The sequence below is a fragment of the Poecilia reticulata genome, chromosome 17 (genome assembly GCF_904066995.2).
Source record: "Poecilia reticulata chromosome 17, P_reticulata-male-v2, whole genome shotgun sequence".
Lineage (NCBI taxonomy): Eukaryota > Metazoa > Chordata > Actinopteri > Cyprinodontiformes > Poeciliidae > Poecilia > Poecilia reticulata.
In genome coordinates, this window is record NC_088846.1 from 24,269,686 (window position 1) to 24,287,002 (window position 17,317).

At 37.9% G+C, this 17,317-nt stretch overlaps 1 protein-coding gene and 8 non-coding genes across 9 annotated transcripts in view; 8 read left to right on the forward strand and 1 right to left on the reverse strand.

The window, feature by feature from the left end:
- The first annotated feature begins 112 nt into the window (after positions 1 to 112).
- trnar-ucu (transfer RNA arginine (anticodon UCU)) lies at positions 113 to 199 on the forward strand. The gene is given in 2 exon segments: positions 113 to 149; positions 164 to 199. It is a non-coding gene; the product is annotated as a tRNA-Arg (tRNA).
- Positions 200 to 413: 214 nt separating this feature from the next.
- trnar-ccu (transfer RNA arginine (anticodon CCU)) lies at positions 414 to 500 on the forward strand. The gene is given in 2 exon segments: positions 414 to 450; positions 465 to 500. It is a non-coding gene; the product is annotated as a tRNA-Arg (tRNA).
- A 748-nt stretch (positions 501 to 1,248) lies between these two features.
- On the forward strand, positions 1,249 to 1,335 carry trnar-ccu (transfer RNA arginine (anticodon CCU)). The gene is given in 2 exon segments: positions 1,249 to 1,285; positions 1,300 to 1,335. It is a non-coding gene; the product is annotated as a tRNA-Arg (tRNA).
- A 447-nt stretch (positions 1,336 to 1,782) lies between these two features.
- On the forward strand, positions 1,783 to 1,869 carry trnar-ucu (transfer RNA arginine (anticodon UCU)). The gene is given in 2 exon segments: positions 1,783 to 1,819; positions 1,834 to 1,869. It is a non-coding gene; the product is annotated as a tRNA-Arg (tRNA).
- Positions 1,870 to 2,083: 214 nt separating this feature from the next.
- Positions 2,084 to 2,170, forward strand: trnar-ccu (transfer RNA arginine (anticodon CCU)). Its single transcript is given in 2 exon segments — positions 2,084 to 2,120; positions 2,135 to 2,170. It is a non-coding gene; the product is annotated as a tRNA-Arg (tRNA).
- Positions 2,171 to 2,419: 249 nt separating this feature from the next.
- trnar-ucu (transfer RNA arginine (anticodon UCU)) lies at positions 2,420 to 2,506 on the forward strand. Its single transcript is given in 2 exon segments — positions 2,420 to 2,456; positions 2,471 to 2,506. It is a non-coding gene; the product is annotated as a tRNA-Arg (tRNA).
- A 214-nt stretch (positions 2,507 to 2,720) lies between these two features.
- Positions 2,721 to 2,807, forward strand: trnar-ccu (transfer RNA arginine (anticodon CCU)). The gene is given in 2 exon segments: positions 2,721 to 2,757; positions 2,772 to 2,807. It is a non-coding gene; the product is annotated as a tRNA-Arg (tRNA).
- Positions 2,808 to 3,251: 444 nt separating this feature from the next.
- Positions 3,252 to 3,338, forward strand: trnar-ucu (transfer RNA arginine (anticodon UCU)). Its single transcript is given in 2 exon segments — positions 3,252 to 3,288; positions 3,303 to 3,338. It is a non-coding gene; the product is annotated as a tRNA-Arg (tRNA).
- Positions 3,339 to 4,621: 1,283 nt separating this feature from the next.
- Positions 4,622 to 17,317, reverse strand: part of ak5 (adenylate kinase 5) — a 97,200-nt gene continuing 84,504 nt past the window's right edge. The window contains exons 12-14 of the mRNA XM_008434639.3: positions 9,168 to 9,284; positions 8,731 to 8,919; positions 4,622 to 6,110 (exon numbers count right to left, since the gene is read on the reverse strand). Coding sequence (XP_008432861.1) covers positions 6,036 to 6,110; positions 8,731 to 8,919; positions 9,168 to 9,284 — 381 coding nt within the window. The 3' untranslated portion in view covers positions 4,622 to 6,035. The remainder of the gene's footprint in view (positions 6,111 to 8,730; positions 8,920 to 9,167; positions 9,285 to 17,317) is intronic.

A 17,317-nucleotide genomic window follows, 5' to 3' on the forward strand; every position in this document is an offset into this window, starting at 1 on the left:
ATTGCTTTCCTCAAATATAATAAAATCCTCAACTGTCACACACATTTTCAGCAAATTCATTCTACTGATGTAAAGAAGAAAGTCTGTAGCTCTATTGAAACTCTCCCATAAGGGCTCTGTGGCGCAATGGATAGCGCATTGGACTTCTAGAGAGAAAGAAGTGATTCAAAGGTTGTGGGTTCGAGTCCCACCAGAGTCGATCTTAAATGCAGTCCTCAATTTAAAAAGCAAACCCTATCTTAACACACGCGTTATTGTACAATCAGTCATGAAAGAGACTGTAATAAGATAAAAAATATATGATACAGGGCATTTTTAAAATTTGTACCAACTAGTACGGCCATCTTTCTTCAACAGACATAGTGAAAACAGAGCATATGCAGCTGTATGGAGACACTTCAGACTCGCACAAAGGCTCTGTGGCGCAATGGATAGCGCATTGGACTCCTAGAAAGGATGAAGTGATCCAAAGGTTGTGGGTTCGAGTCCCACCAGAGTCATAGCATTATGCATTTCTCAAGTATAATAAAATTTGAATGCGCTATCCATTGGGCTCTGTGGCGCAATGGATGGCGTATTTGACTTCTAGAGAGAATGAAATGATTCAAAGGTTGTGGGTTCGAGTGAAACCAAAATCATTGCTTTCCTCAAATATAATAAAATCCTCAACTGTCACACACATCTTCAGCAAATTCATTCTACTGATGTAAAGAAGAAAGTCTGTAGCTCTATTGAAACTCTCCCATAAGGGCTCTGTGGCGCAATGGATGGCGTATTGGACTTCTAGAGAGAATGAAATGATTCAAAGGTTGTGGGTTCGAGTGAAACCAGAGTCATTGCTTTCCTCAAATATAATAAAATCCTCAACTGTCACACACATTTTCAGCAAATTCATTCTACTGATGTAAAGAAGAAAGTCTGTAGCTCTATTGAAACTCTCCCATAAGGGCTCTGTGGCGCAATGGATAGCGTATTGGACTTCTAGAGCGGATGAAGTGGTTCAAAGGTTGTGGGTTCGAGTTCCACCAGAGTTGATCTTAAATGAAGTCCTCAATTTAAAAAGCAAACCCTATCTTAACACACGCGTTATTGTACAATCAGTCATGAAAGAGACTGTAATAAGATAAAAAATATATGATACAGGGCATTTTTAAAATTTGTACCAACTAGTACGGCCATCTTTCTTCAACAGACATAGTGAAAACAGAGCATATGCAGCTGTATGGAGACACTTCAGACTCGCACAAAGGCTCTGTGGCGCAATGGATAGCGCATTGGACTCCTAGAAAGGATGAAGTGATCCAAAGGTTGTGGGTTCGAGTCCCACCAGAGTCATAGCATTATGCATTTCTCAAGTATAATAAAATTTGAATGCGCTATCCTTTGGGGTCTGTGGCGCAATGGATGGCGTATTTGACTTCTAGAGAGAATGAAATGATTCAAAGGTTGTGGGTTCGAGTGAAACCAGAATCATTGCTTTCCTCAAATATAATAAAATCCTCAACTGTCACACACATCTTCAGCAAATTCATTCTACTGATGTAAAGAAGAAAGTCTGTAGCTCTATTGAAACTCTCCCATAAGGGCTCTGTGGCGCAATGGATGGCGTATTTGACTTCTAGAGAGAATGAAATGATTCAAAGGTTGTGGGTTCGAGTGAAACCAGAGTCATTGCTTTCCTCAAATATAATAAAATCCTCAACTGTCACACACATTTTCAGCAAATTCATTCTACTGATGTAAAGAAGAAAGTCTGTAGCTCTATTGAAACTCTCCCATAAGGGCTCTGTGGCGCAATGGATAGCGCTTTGGACTTCTAGAGAGAAAGAAGTGATTCAAAGGTTGTGGGTTCGAGTCCCACCAGAGTCGATCTTAAATGCAGTCCTCAATTTAAAAAGCAAACCCTATCTTAACACACGCGTTATTGTACAATCAGTCATGAAAGAGACTGTAATAAGATAAAAAATATATGATACAGGGCATTTTTAAAATTTGTACCAACTAGTACGGCCATCTTTCTTCAACAGACATAGTGAAAACAGAGCATATGCAGCTGTATGGAGACACTTCAGACTCGCACAAAGGCTCTGTGGCGCAATGGATAGCGCATTGGACTCCTAGAAAGGATGAAGTGATCCAAAGGTTGTGGGTTCGAGTCCCACCAGAGTCATAGCATTATGCATTTCTCAAGTATAATAAAATTTGAATGCGCTATCCATTGGGCTCTGTGGCGCAATGGATGGCGTATTTGACTTCTAGAGAGAATGAAATGATTCAAAGGTTGTGGGTTCGAGTGAAACCAAAATCATTGCTTTCCTCAAATATAATAAAATCCTCAACTGTCACACACATCTTCAGCAAATTCATTCTACTGATGTAAAGAAGAAAGTCTGTAGCTCTATTGAAACTCTCCCATAAGGGCTCTGTGGCGCAATGGATAGCGCATTGGACTTCTAGAGAGAAAGAAGTGATTCAAAGGTTGTGGGTTCGAGTCCCACCAGAGTCGATCTTAAATGCAGTCCTCAATTTAAAAAGCAAACCCTATCTTAACACACGCGTTATTGTACAATCAGTCATGAAAGAGACTTTAATAAGATAAAAAATATATGATACAGGGCATTTTTAAAATTTGTACCAACTAGTACGGCCATCTTTCTTCAACAGACATAGTGAAAACAGAGCATATGCAGCTGTATGGAGACACTTCAGACTCGCACAAAGGCTCTGTGGCGCAATGGATAGCGCATTGGACTCCTAGAAAGGATGAAGTGATCCAAAGGTTGTGGGTTCAAGTCCCACCAGAGTCATAGCATTATGCATTTCTCAAGTATAATAAAATTTGAATGCGCTATCCATTGGGCTCTGTGGCGCAATGGATGGCGTATTGGACTTCTAGAGAGAATGAAATGATTCAAAGGTTGTGGGTTCGAGTGAAACTAGAGTCATTGCTTTTCTCAAATATAATAAAATCCTCAACTGTCACACACATTTTCAGCATTCATTCTACTGATGTAAAGAAGAAAGTCTGTAGCTCTATGAAACTCTCCCATAAGGGCTCTGTGGCGCAATGGATGGCGTATTTGACTTCTAGAGAGAATGAAATGATTCAAAGGTTGTGGGTTCGAGTGAAACCAGAGTCATTGCTTTCCTCAAATATAATAAAATCCTCAACTGTCACACACATTTTCAGCAAATTCATTCTACTGATGTAAAGAAGAAAGTCTGTAGCTCTATTGAAACTCTCCCATAAGGGCTCTGTGGTGCAATGGATAGCGCATTGGACTTCTAGAGAGAACGAAGTGATTCAAAGTTTGTGGGTTCAAGTCCCACCAGAGTCGATCTTATATGCAGTCCTCAATTTAAAAAGCAAACCCTATTTTAACACACGCGTTATTGTACAATCAGTCATGAAAGAGACTGTAATCAGATAAAAAATATATGATTTTTAATATTTGTACCAACTAGTACGACCATCTTTCTTCAACAGACATAGTGAAAACAGAGCATATGCAGCTGTATGGAGACACTCCAGACTTGCGTATTGGATAGCGCATTGGACTTCTAGAGAGAATGAAGTGATTCAAAGGTTGTGGGTTCAAGTCCCACCAGAGTCGGTCTTATATGCAGTCTTCAATTTAAAAAGCAAACCCTATCTTAACACAATCAGCTATTGAAGAGACTGTAATCAGATAATAAATATATGATACAGGGCATTTTTAATATTTGTACCAACAAGTACGACCATCTTTCTTCAACAGACATAGTGAAAACAGAGCATATGCAGCTGTATGGAGACACTCCAGACTTGCGTATTGGATAGCACATTGGACTTCTATAGAGGATGAAGTGATTGAAAGATTGTGTGTTTGAGTCCCACCTGAGTCATAGCATTATGCATTTTTGTACAGTTAATAATTGAAGAGAATGTATTCACATTACAAATATATGATACAGGGCATTTTTATAGCATTTTACAGTTCTTTCATAATGTGAAGTCCTTACTTATTAACTATGTAACACATTTCTTTAGGACAAAAACTTCTCTGCTGGTTTTTCAGTTTTATAATGTCAGGTCCAGATCAATCTGTATTTGAAGTTTTCTTGTGACTAATCAGGTTGTTATCTAAACTTTATTTTGTATTGAGTTTTCATGTAAAAAACCTAAATACTGGTAGATGTAATGTCAAACATCATCATTTAAAATCACATATTGAATTAAATAAAGAAATTTAGAAGATGTAATCAATTACTTATTTGCCAAAAAAGTGTCAAAAATAAATGAATTGTTTTACTGCATGACTGCAGAAATATTTAATATCTCATTTATCCTTTTTGATGGAGTCAGAGATGTTTATGATTTACTGTTCAGACTTTTTTTGTAACGCCATGAGTAATTTTAGATTTGTGTATGTGGTATTTCCCATACACAACTTATATAATCTTCTTCCTTTTTTATTTTGCTGTTTATATTGTTTACACGTGTCTGTGAGTTGCATTCATCTCTTTCATTTGAGTTGCAGGGACCTTTCTGACGCTGACACCATCCGATACTTTTTTGCTCCAGCAGATGGCGCTGCCGGATCACTGGGTGAGCGACACAACAAACAACACTCAGAAATACTCGATTTAACAAATGCACAGGCTTTATTGGAATGTCAGATTACCAGACTCAGACAAGAACCCATATAATGAGCTTGTAAAACACACAAATGCAGTAATCCTAATACTTTTAATATTCCGCTGTTTTTTTATTTAATGCACAGAAGGCAGTTTTAAGCTTTAACTGTTAGATCTGCATGCTTGTTACGATACAAAGCAAAGTGCTGAGCACAAGAATGAACACACATTGACGTCTCCAATCTGGCGGAAACGATCAGCGTGCACCCAGTGGCAGCAGGGGTTTTCTCTGTACAGTTATGAGCCTCGGTCCGGCAGTTGGCAGCATTATACTGAAGTTGATGTGAGGAAGAGGAAGTGGGTGAAACAAAATGAAGAGGAGGGAGCAACTGATTGCAGGTGAGGCATGCATACCACAAGAGTTCAATAAGCTGGTGCAGGTGTGAGGGTGATGTGGAGGTGAGAGAAGAAGAAGAAGAAGAAGGTCTTCAAGAGGCTGAACATCAGGGTGTAAACCAGGAGTGTCCAAACTTTTTGTCAAATGGGTCAAAATCATCAAGACAGATTTACATGTTACATGTTGTTACATGCTCAACAATAAATTAAGCATACAATAATTAAAACACTGCAAAAACACAAAATCTTACTAGTTTCTTATGGAAATATGTCACACTTGAAATAAGACAAAACTAACTAATTAACTTTTCAGTCAAATTTAGGAGCTTGTTTTAGTAAATAACTTCTTAATTGTGATTCTTTCAAATATAACATGGGAAAAATGTCTTATAAGTGAAATATTCTGTGAGTGGAATCAGTACTTTTTCATCGATATTAATAAATTATTTACTTAAAACAAGCTATATCTCCGAAAAGTTACATGACAGTTAGTTTTGTTTTATTTTAAATGTTCTAAGATATCTGCACTAGAAACTAGACACAAAATATTTTGTATTTTTGCAGGAAATAAACAAATAAACTATACATTTTGTAAGAATAGGGTTTGTAAATCATTGTATACCCACAAGTTAAAAAAAGATTTTGCACATTTGCCTTATAATGGCTCATTTGGGGGGCAAAGTAGTCTCAGTTATAAAAACAGGATTTAGGTCAGGTTTGGGATAAAACTTTAGCCATGTGTAATACATTAAAAGCTCATTTTAAATAAAAATTATTCAAAAGATGTGTTCCTATTTATTATAAAATTAAAGAGAATGCAGAAAGCGTGGTAATAAAAAGATGAATACTTTGTATTGCATCAAACACTTTCCATACAAGAAGATTTTAACTTGTTTGTAATAATTTTACCCTGATTTAAAACAAAAGGTCTCCATCTGAACTTGTGTAATTTTTGAATTGTGATTGGGGGCCACACAAAATCAGTCCTGGACAATGGACACCCCTGGTGTAAACGGTGGAAATCAGAAGGTGGCAGAAGACTCTATGGCTTGGCAGATGTGGACAAAAACCTCAGGTGGCGACCGCTCGGCGTCAATCTGCAGACAGAGACAAACAAAGGACTTTCAGAAACTATTTAGCATTTCTACAGAGTGCTCACAGCCCAGCCTGGACTTATTTTATTTTTTATTTGTTTGTTTTATCTTGCAGTCGCCAACTTTCTATTATTCCTAAATATCCTATGGAAAATGCAAAAGCAAGAAAGACAAGAGAAATGTGGTGTGTCTTCTTCAACATATCTGAATTAAATAATTAGGTAATTAGCAGGTGTGTCAGACCAGAGACACATCAGACAACTTAAAATATTTCTCCTAAAAGAGCCAGCTTTGTTTACTTTTGTATTAATTTGATGCAATAGAGACTCCCAGACTTCTTGTATCAGTGCCTTCTGTCGCCTGCATTTTTTTCAGCCATTAAACTGTTTGATGGGAGGGAGATTTTCTCTGGAGACTAAAGTGGGCGTTTCTACATTTCCCACATTGCTAGCTGCGTTTAAAATTTTTTTTGTCAATATTCCACTAATGCCGAAAAAACACAATTCTGAAATTGTGGTGCTTCCATTAAATAAAAAACGCAATAAAAATCACACGTGAATAAGTTTGTTTAAGATAAATTATTAAAATCGTCCTCCCAACTACTTCCTGTGGTTTTCTTCTTCTTCGTGGTTTACGCCAGTGTCAACATCCGGTTGTTGATCATGTGACTTGTGTGACACAAACACCTTTTTTTTTTATCAAAACGAGTTTTTTTTTTTTCGATATTGCCTTTTTTTCAAAACATGAAATTGCTTAATAATATGTTTATTCTGCCTTTTGTACGTTAAACTGAATCACGTTTTTGTAAACCACACTAGAACTCCCCCGGGTGGATGTATCGATACATTGGTTACGCTAAAAGAAGAAAACAGAGATCCAAGATGGCGGAACGTAATACCGGAGAGCTCCTAAATTATACTGACATCACCTTGATACGTAGTTTGTTTTGGACGAGATTTGTTCGTAAGTATTGGTTAAGTATTGGTTAGCTTGCAGTAAGCATGGCTAGTTTGCAATGTTAGCTAATACTATGCCTTTTATGTTTTAGTTTTACGATGGTCATAGTGAAGCCAGTGGTCAGACGCCATTCTTCTACAAACAAGCAAAAAGAAGGAAAGATAATCTTGCTGCCTAGCCGGTGAAAACTAAAATCTCAGGGAGAGGACAGCTCAACGACCAATGGAAATGTAGCTTCTATTTACATAATTGTTGTTAATTTTCTATTAGTAATTAATGTTTTATTTGAAAGGTTACATAAATCTTTATTTGTGTATTTAAGTTGAATTAAAAACCCGTATAGCCAGGTCAGGGCTCGCCTCTGTACCTGTCTTGGCATTTAAGCGCACGCGCGCGCACAGAGACGCATGCATGCATGCAGCTGATGTGGCATTTCAAGCGTTCAGACAGCTTATTTTTAAAGAAGGTCTGTGGTTTTTGACTTGCCCTCGTGTTAGTGGCAACATCAGTGAGGTGTGTGAAGCCCACACTGAGTCAGATGTTGCCTTTAAGGTCACCGCTGACCTTTTAAAGCAGCAATAATATTCCCAATTATCCGGCTGTGGTGTGGAGATGATAGAAAGCTGCTTACAGTTTATAGACTGGAGGAGAAGATTGGACACCTCTGCTGTAGTAATTATTTCTCTTAACTCTTTAAATTAAAAACGTTGGGGTGTAAAGTTTGAAGTTATGTGGAAGTTGCACTGAGTGAGATAAGGAAAGGAGATAATTAAAGGTGAAATAAATAAAACCTTTTAGGTCAAAAGAGTCAACTGTTGTTTTTAGTATTAACCAGCGGGTGGCGACACCTCCGACAACACAAAAATTCAGATTTCCCTGATGTTTGCAATATACATCATTCAGTCATTTATTATCTAAGGAAATGCTCAACCTTCACAAACTATAATCCATAAACTCACTACCTTAAGTCCCTTGGATTTATGGTCAGTTCTGTAGTAAAATTGTTCCAGTTACTTCCAAAACAAAAGGCTTTTGTTCAATCTTATAATATGAATTCTCAATTAGACTAGGTTCTATTTTCAGAATAAAGTCTCATGTAAAGATTCCCACCATACAGATCAAATAATTAGGTCAAACACATAATTAGGTGTGTTCGACCACAGACACATCAAATTATTCAAATTACATAAAAAAATTCTCCTTTGTTTATTTTTTCCTTTATGTAAGTAAAGTCCTTAAAAATATAATTCAGAAATTCAAAGGAGGGGGAAAATACAAAATGCAACATGGTGTTCACTGCAAAATCACAAAATCTTACCAAATATTTTGTGTTTAGTTTCTAGTGAAACTATCTAGACATAACTAACTGTTCAGCTAAATTTATATCTAGATATAGATTGTTTTAAGTAAATAATTTGTTAAAATTGGTGAAAAACCTCTTGTTCCACTGGCAGATTACTTAACTCATGTAACTGGTAGTTTTAACCTACATTCAAGAATTATTGACTTAAAACAAGCTGAAAAGTTACTTGGAAGTTAGTATTTTCTTAACTCAGGTGTGCTAAGACATTTGCACCAGAAACTAGACAGATTTGGTGTTTTTGAGTTTAGAGTTGAGTGGATTTACAGAGGATTGGTAGGGAATTGAACCCTCGCCCTGTCTTACGGTGTGCAGCAGCATTTTGCGTTCATAGTGAGCGATGACAGCCTGGGCGTCGCTGCAGAAGTTCTCGGCTCTCCTCTGCAGGGCGTTCTCTGAGGAAGAGGAGGAGGAGGATCTGCTGCGGCTCTGCACCCTGCTGGCCATCGTCTCTGGAGAACAGCTCAGCAGAACCACGGCACTCGGTTCCCCCATCTGAACCCACAGAGGAGAAAATGTCTCAGTGGATCCGTATGTGACAAATCCCGACTGTGAACATCTCATTTCTTCCTGTTTGCCTCATCTCTTCCTGCAAATATCACCTTTAACACCTATTTATGGCTCTGACTGCTGCATGACTGACTCATTCGCTTCCCTCCTCTTTGGATGAACTTTTCTGACTTTTCCATCTTTTATTCATGTTTCTGACCAGATGTGGGGTCAGCGTCGGTGCGCTGCCTTGCCTTGGCTTCGTACTCCTCCGCCTGCCTCAGGTCTCTGGGGAAGCCGCTCACCACCAGACCCTTTCCCTGTCGGACCGCCGATGCCACGGCGTCACACAGCAGCTCCAGCAGCGTCTCCTAGAGATTCAACACAAATAATTCATCATGTTATGAATTAAAGGTGACCTACTATGCTTTTTTTATGCACAAAATCATTCTTGGAACATGAGATTTTTTTCTCTAGTCAGTTCTTCTGATTTTGAGCTTCTTTCAGAATGAGCTGCTTTAGGGCCTTTTCTCACTTTAACATCCTCTAACTTCAACGTTTACACTTGCACTTGAAAATGGCTGTAAACAGATAAACTATTATACAACCGCACATCTTTGAAAAGCAGAAGTAGGACCTCCTCCACAACCAACAAGAATGTATCAAGTGATTTCAGGATGGTAAGTCAACAACAGACCACTTGTCTTTCCTAGCAGCCATTTTACAGCGCATACAGCGGGAAAACCAGCTGACCAAACGTGCTGGAACTCTGCTTGGGCTGCTAGGTTAACGGGCCTGGGCTCAGCTTGAGTTGCTAAGTGACGGGCGGAACACTGCTTGGGTTGCTAGGTAACGGGCTTTGGCTCGGCTAGGGTTGCTAGGTAACGGTGCAGTGCCCGTCGAATGTGACTCAGAATTGGCAGGTTTTTGAAACAGTTCATTTTCCAGCCACCAAAAAAACATGAACTACTGCCAAATAATGGTTCTATGTGTCTGTTTTTAGAAGCAGTAGAGACACAAATGGAAGTATAAAAATATGCTAAATGTGAGTTTTGCATATTGGGTCTCTTTTACATCTTGATGTATGACTTAAAAAAACAAATTATCATTAGAAAGCTGCCAGGGATTCACATCTATATGTTTATTCCCATAGTTAAATTTTTGGAATAAATGTATTTTAACATAATTACTGAATATTATCTTATATTTTTAATAAAATAATTATAACAGAAGGCTGTTAATCACCCATTAATTAAGTCAAGTGTGTGGCAGCAGGGAAGCACCTAGAAGATGCATGTTGTTTTGTTGTTAGAAATACATTAGGAACTTTCTTTAGACAATAAAATTTATATTCTCGTGATCCATTGGTGTTTGAGTTTTAGGTTTCATTTGTGTTCTTTTTTTATGATTTCTTTTTCCTCATTAGCTGTCTTTGTTAGTGTTATCTTTTCTACTAATTGTTTGTGTTTCAGGTTTTCCCGTCCTCCATTTTCTCTGCTCTGCTTATCTTTCACCTTCCCTTTCAGCCTGCTTCCTGCTCAGATGTTTTCCATCTCCTGATTTCCTTCTGCCTGTTCTCCCCCAGCTGTTTTACTTGCTTCTGATTAGCTCATCTTCTCCACTCTTCAGTGTATTTATTGCTCCCTGGTTTCATTGTTCTCTACTGGCTCCTGCAGTTTCTTCTCCTGTAAATATCTTTTTCTTCCCCCCATTAAATGATATACTTTATGACAATTTTCAGTTCTCCTTTGTGCATTTTGGTCTAATAATGTGACCTAAAAAAAAAAAGTTTGGAAACTGCACAACTTTTCTGAATGTCTGAGATGCTTTTTGAGACCTACAGTAATTTAGTTATTTTCTGCAATGCTATATTAAATATTGCAGGTGGGAAGATAATAATTCACAATTTACTGTGAGGAAAATTATTTTACTTTCAACTTTGTGATTTTCGTAGTCCAGTGTGATAATTTTGGACGCCACTGCCTGACATTGAGCTCAACCACCTGACAGGAATCTAATTTATCTGGTTTGCATCTGGGATTTATGATGCGTTTAAGTTACCTGGGAAATGAGAAGTTGAAGCTGAGTTTGACAGGTAACAGCATTTTAGTTAAGAAGTCAGAATTTCAACATAGGGACTGTTTGCATTGCCTCTTACAAACATAATTTTAAGCTTTACTTTCTTTAAGCAAAAACCACTTTTAATTTTCAATTTAAAATTTCAGGTGCTACAAGCAACATTAATATTAGACGCATTCTTACTTAAGCTTTTTGTAAAATACACATTTCCACCAAAGGTTAATACTGTTGATAGAAGGAGCGGCCATTTTGAAACGCAAAGTCGGCTTATGAGTTGTAATTGTGGATAGTCTGGGTTGCTTCCAGTTTCCCGATGGGAAATCCGACTTTTTAGGGCGTTCCAGTTCTCTTTTTTCCCCCAATAAAATCGGAATTTCCCAGTTCTGAGTACAACTGGAAAGCATCGTAAGTTGGGATACATTCAGTGCTGCACTGGTAGAAGCTGATCGGTGGCTTCCTGGTGTAACGTTTAATGTTCCTCAGGAAGAACAGTCTCTCCTGGGCTTCTAAAATGACCCAAAGTGTTTCAGTTCCAGGTCGATTTATTAGTGAGGGAGTTGAATTTTGGGACTCTCTCCACCTTCTCTCCTTTAAAGGGGACTTGTCATGCAAAATTCACATTTTGTATTTTTATATTTCCATTTCAGTCAACTGCTTCTAAAAACAGTCCAGGTGCTTAAAAATCCCACATAGATGATTTTTGGCAATAAGTTGATATTTTTGGTGTTTGGAAAATGAGCCTATTCAAAACCTCTATCGTTGAGCCACACTGCGTCGTTACCTAGCAACCAGCATGTTTGATTGGCTGGTTTTACCTCCTTATGCTTGGTAAAACGACAGCTGGAAAAGACAAGTGTTGTTGTTGCTGACTTACTATCCAGAAACCACTTGCTGCATTCTGTTGGTTGTGCAGGAAGCTCCACTTCTGCTTTTCAAAGATGTATAGTTGTATAATTGGGCATCTGTTTGCAGCTATTTTCAGGTGCGAGTGTAAATGATGACTGGGGCTCATTCTGAAATGATCTGAAAATAGGCAAACCTGAGAAGACTAAAACCTCATTATCTAAGAATTATTTTGTGCTAAAAATGTAATAAGCATGTTTTGTATCCCCCATAGACATATGCTACTTATTCAAGGAAGCATAAGAAATTACCTTTAATGCACAGGCCATTTTTATGATTCCTGCTGCTCTTTTGTTACTCTGTATGCCAGTAAAAATGGAGTGTACTGCAAACTTCCTGAATGATATTTATTATGGAATGTAGCTAAATATGTCTTGTAATCAACAGAAGGTTGATAAAATTTTAAGGTTTTAGTTCCTTTCAGTCCAAAAGCAAGGCTACAAATTGGACTGAGATTTAGTTTTTTCCCCTTTTGTAGAGTTGTGTGCACTAAAAGCTATGCAGTTTTTACTTTACTTAATGCTGGCTTGATGTTTTTCTTTCAAAAAGTCAGAACTGTCATCCCTGAATAAAAGTTTGGTGTGGAAAAGCGTTTCAGCTGAATCTGACCTCCAGGAGAAAATCTGCTCAGATTGGAAGAGGAAGGGAACAGGTAGTTGTGATTTATGTTACAATTTCACCTCGTCAGCAGCAGAAAATATATTGCAGCGTAAGCATTTGTGTCCAGGTCTATGATCAAAAATGCATCAAATCAGTAGCAGCATGTCAACAAATCAACTCTCCTGGTTCTGTTAGTTTTCACATGACTGCAGTTTATCTCACTGTGACATAAACCCTGAACTTCTGCAGAGAGAGAGAGATTTCTGCGAACGATTCTGCTTTAAAACCTTGTGAGGAGCACTTTGGTAATCCCACTGTGGGATTATTAATTATTAATCCTCCTCTTAAATCTCAGTCTTCCTCTGTCCTCTCTCTCTGTGTGTATATATTTAAAAAAAGCATAGTGCAGTTCTCATGTTGGAAAACACACGGGACGCAGCCCTAATGTACGGTAAGAGGCTTAAGCGTGAGCCGAGCTCGAAAGCGTTCGGATTTTCCTGCCAGTCGATGAAAGTCGAAGCAAATCTGTGCGTGGGAGTTTTCATGCAGCCTGTAACTCGGTTCAGCACTTGTTTATGTTCTCAAGCCTGATTGTTCCTAAAACGTCCATAGAAATCATGAAATGAAGACGTGGAGTTATTTTACTGCACATGCAGTTATATTTTATTGCTTACTTACTTATTTTTTATATTTATCATAAAGTGACCATGAGCTGCACAGTGGTGCAGTTGGTAGAGCTGTTGCCTTGCAGCAAGAAGGTTCTGGGTTTGATTCCCGGCCCTGGTCTTTCTGCATGGAGTTTGCATGTTCTCCCTGTGCATGTGTGGGTTTTCTCCAAGTACTCCGGTTTCCTCCCACAGTCCAAAAACATGACTGTCAGGTTAATTGGCCTCTCCAAATTGTCCCTAGGTGTGAGTGTGTGTGTGCATGGTTGTGTGTCCTGTGTGTGTCTGTGTTGCCCTGCGACAGACTGGCGACCTGTCCAGGGTGACCCCGCCTCTCGCCCGAAACGTTAGCTGGAGAGGCACCAGCAACACTCCTGACCCCACTGAGGGACAAGGGTGAAAGAAAATGGATGGATAAAGTGACCATTAGTTTTTGAAAATTTCTCATTTAGTACTTTTGTGAAAAATGGTCAGTGTTGAAGGACTTCAGAAAATTTTGCCTCATCTTTAACCCTTATTTTCATTTAATTTAATTTAAAGTTGATGTTTTTTTCAATTCAAAAGTTTTGGTGCTAGGATGAGGTGGCTGGAAATTGGTTTATTTTGCAAAACTGTAATGGAAATACTTTTTATGTTTTTTGCATCACATGATTAACAACCAGAAGAAGAAGTCTACAAGACGTAGATGGAGGGTCATGATTTTTAATTACTTAACAAGCTTATTCAGATTAGAGTTTTCATTGCGGTTATTTTTTAATGGAAACGCAGCAATTGCGAAATTTGTTCTTAGCTGAATAGTGACAGCATTTTACACACATCTGTAATAGAAATGCAGCTAATGATGGACAAACAAGACGGAATCATTGCTGCGTAGAAGATGAGCAAAAGGTAAACCTCAATTTTATATCAATTTTTTGCCACATTTACAAGGAAACATCAGCTGCGTTTGTTTCCATTTCAACACTCTGTCGATGTTCTGCAATTTCACGATTACATTTCTTATTTCACCATGAAATGAAATTAAAAATGTACGTGAATAAGCTTGCTCACACATTAAGTAATTGAAAACCACAGCGTACTTATTCATAATTCAGCCATAACCTCTTCTTTAGTCTTCTTTAGGCATTGGAGCGAAAACCCCTTTTTACTTAAGGTTGGCTCTATATGCGACATTTTGGGAAATCGTTGCATTAGAATGACCTTTTTATAAACTGTGTGAAGCTCTGAGAGCTCTGGTGGAGCATCTGCACAGTATGCGACTAAAACAAAAACAAACCATCATCCTGCCACTTCCTGTTGTCTTCTTTGTTGTTTTCACCAGTAGTAACATCCGGTCGTTAGTCAGGTGACTCGAAAAAAGTGTTTTGCAAAATATACCCATTTTGATACGGCTGAAAACCCACCTCTTCCTAGCATAAAAACTTTTTATCTGAAAAGAAGGTGAATTTCTTTTTCCAAAATTGGCGAGAATTTATTTTCTGAATTTCAATTTGCTCGATTCTGTTTAATGCAAATGCAGCTAGTGTGAGGTGTATTATCACTAGTGAATCCCGAAGCAGTAAATGCATGTCAGGTTGTAGTGCCTCTCCTTTTTGGCTTCAACTGTGCACGAAAAGATGGAGACACAGAATCAGGACTTTGTTAGATGAGCAGGAGGACTGTGGAGACGGAGAGGTGGACCAGAGTAGGGATTGGAGTAATGCCAGGGGAGGCAGTTTGGATTTGAAAGCTGTTGCTGTGATTGGACCAAAGCAGCTCTCGCTGGGAGAGAAATTGTCATCCGTCGACCACAAATACAAAACAAATCCATCAGATGGAGGCAGGGAACATCACAAGTGGAGGAATCAATAGTTTTCTACACTCAGTGGATAAAAGGACACTCTGGAGGCCTGGATGAAGAAAACAGATTGTTTTTTCTTCTTTTTTAAGGAAACAAACTAAATCTGAACTGTTGTAGCTTAAATCCTGATGCACGTCTATTCATATTGGCAGTGAAATAAAATCAAACTTGTTTGTTATGAGCAGGCCTTTATTATTGTCCTCTTTAAGCTTTTCCAACCCACAGTGCAGCGTGACAATAAACTGAGCCAATGCCTGCTAATCAACATCCAATCAACCCCCAGGGGGAAAACATTTTAAACCTTATGGGATTTTTTAATGGCTGAAGATATTTCAGATTTTATGAAATTTCTTCCTTTGTCCTAATCAAACCAAGTCGATATTTTCCATCATAACAACAAATTGTCACAAGGCAAGTTGTTGTGCTTAATGTGGTTTAGGTCCTTTGGTGTTGATGAAAAGTTCAGTTTCTATTGGAGTAGCAGCATCAAATAAAGTAGCTCAAAAAAGAGGAAGCCACTAAAGAAGCTTAGCTCTCTTCTGGTGATTTTGGCACCTTTGGAGATGATTTTGCAAAGAAGAACGCAGTGATTCAACAAATGTTTCTTCAGTCAGAGGTTTTTTAAGACGTGTTATGATCGTCCCATGACTTCTTCAAGAAACGGCAAAATCCAATGTCCATTTGTGATTTAAGATATTATTACTAGGGAATGGTACGATGGTGTATTAGGGCTGTTGTGGTTAAACAAAAAACTTCAAATTCTAAGATTAATTTCAGAAATGTTCTTGAAAAAAATGACATTTGTGCACTCCAACAGTAAAAAATATGTGAGGAAAAACTCTGAAACTTTTAGATTAATTTCAAAATTAATAGACTTTAAATTGAACTTCAAAACTCAAAAACTCAGAATTTTCAAAAATCCAAAATTTTCTACTTTACAAACTCAGAAAATGTCCACTTTTTGTAGAAAATGTCTGAGATTTCAACAGTTTTAGTAAAAATGTACTGCTTTTTCTATCTGCAGTGTCTCTAAAACGCCATTGTAGGCTGGGACTTTAACATGTTCATTTTGATTAATATATTAATTACATAGATTTAAATGTGTTAATTTATTATGCAATTACTCACTTTTAAAAGCGAGCCGGAACCTTTCGTATTGTGTTTCCGGTACGCCCCCAACTCTGACGCACAAACTGCATCCGCATACAACAACGATGGAGGACAAAACCGCTTCTCTTGATCCACCCAGGTAAATTTTTTGCTTTTAAAAAACGATCGGATGAGACGCTGGAGCTAGTCAAACCTAGATTAGCATCTCAATGCTAAGCATGTAGCAGCAAACACGCCGCCAACGTCCACATTTCTACAGAAGCTATATAAAACACCTGAAAGGTAGATGGGTATAGTAACACTTTAAGCAGATATGATGGTTGAATAACCTAAAGAACAGATTAAAAACAATTAGCAGCAAAACTATTTTTGAATAAAAATTTTTGCTGATTTGATTCATTTTTTGGTTTACGATTTGAGAATTAATTAAAATACTTTAATCGAGCCTCACCACTTATTAGTGAACGGAACCAAGTGGTGTATAAACTGTTGGAAACTGGACTCATTTAGGAGCCTTGAAATATCAGCGCAGCCTGAGCAACAGTAAAAAATATTACTCCTGTCAGGGCTGCGCTGTTTGTCAAACTGATAAAAATCTACATATGCGCACAGTGCTTATCAGTTTGGATGTAAGATTTAGAGCACAATAACGCTGCACTGTAGCAGATAACCTGGAAGACAGGATTAGTGAAGGGAGAAATGGCTGCTGCTCGGAGAACTGAAGCTGCAGAACCTCACAGATGGGTTCAGTTCCTGGGATCAATGTTATGTAACGCTTGGCCACTTTAAATTGCGTCAGTGCAGTTTAAAGTGCTTTACATCTTATTAAAAACCCAAAATCCAAAGTGTTAGACAGAATTGGGTAGTAGTTAGTTATGTTTACTAGAGGAATATTTTCACTACGTTATACTTTTACTCGAGTAATTTTATTATCTCTTGCTTGAGTAAAATTTCTGGATTCTCTTGTGAATGAACAAACATGTTTTAACTAAAACTCCACCAGACACAGACACACACCTGTGTGTGAAACTTTTATTGAAGTTTTATTGAAAGAACCTGATTTGGAAACGTTTTATTTTTTATTTACATGAATTATTGTCATTTTGGTCCTTAAAACGCCAAAATTTCCACTTAACTTTATATTTTGGTCCAGTTGATGTCGTAATTTTAAAATATTAAACGATTGATAATGTGATCAGTTACTCGG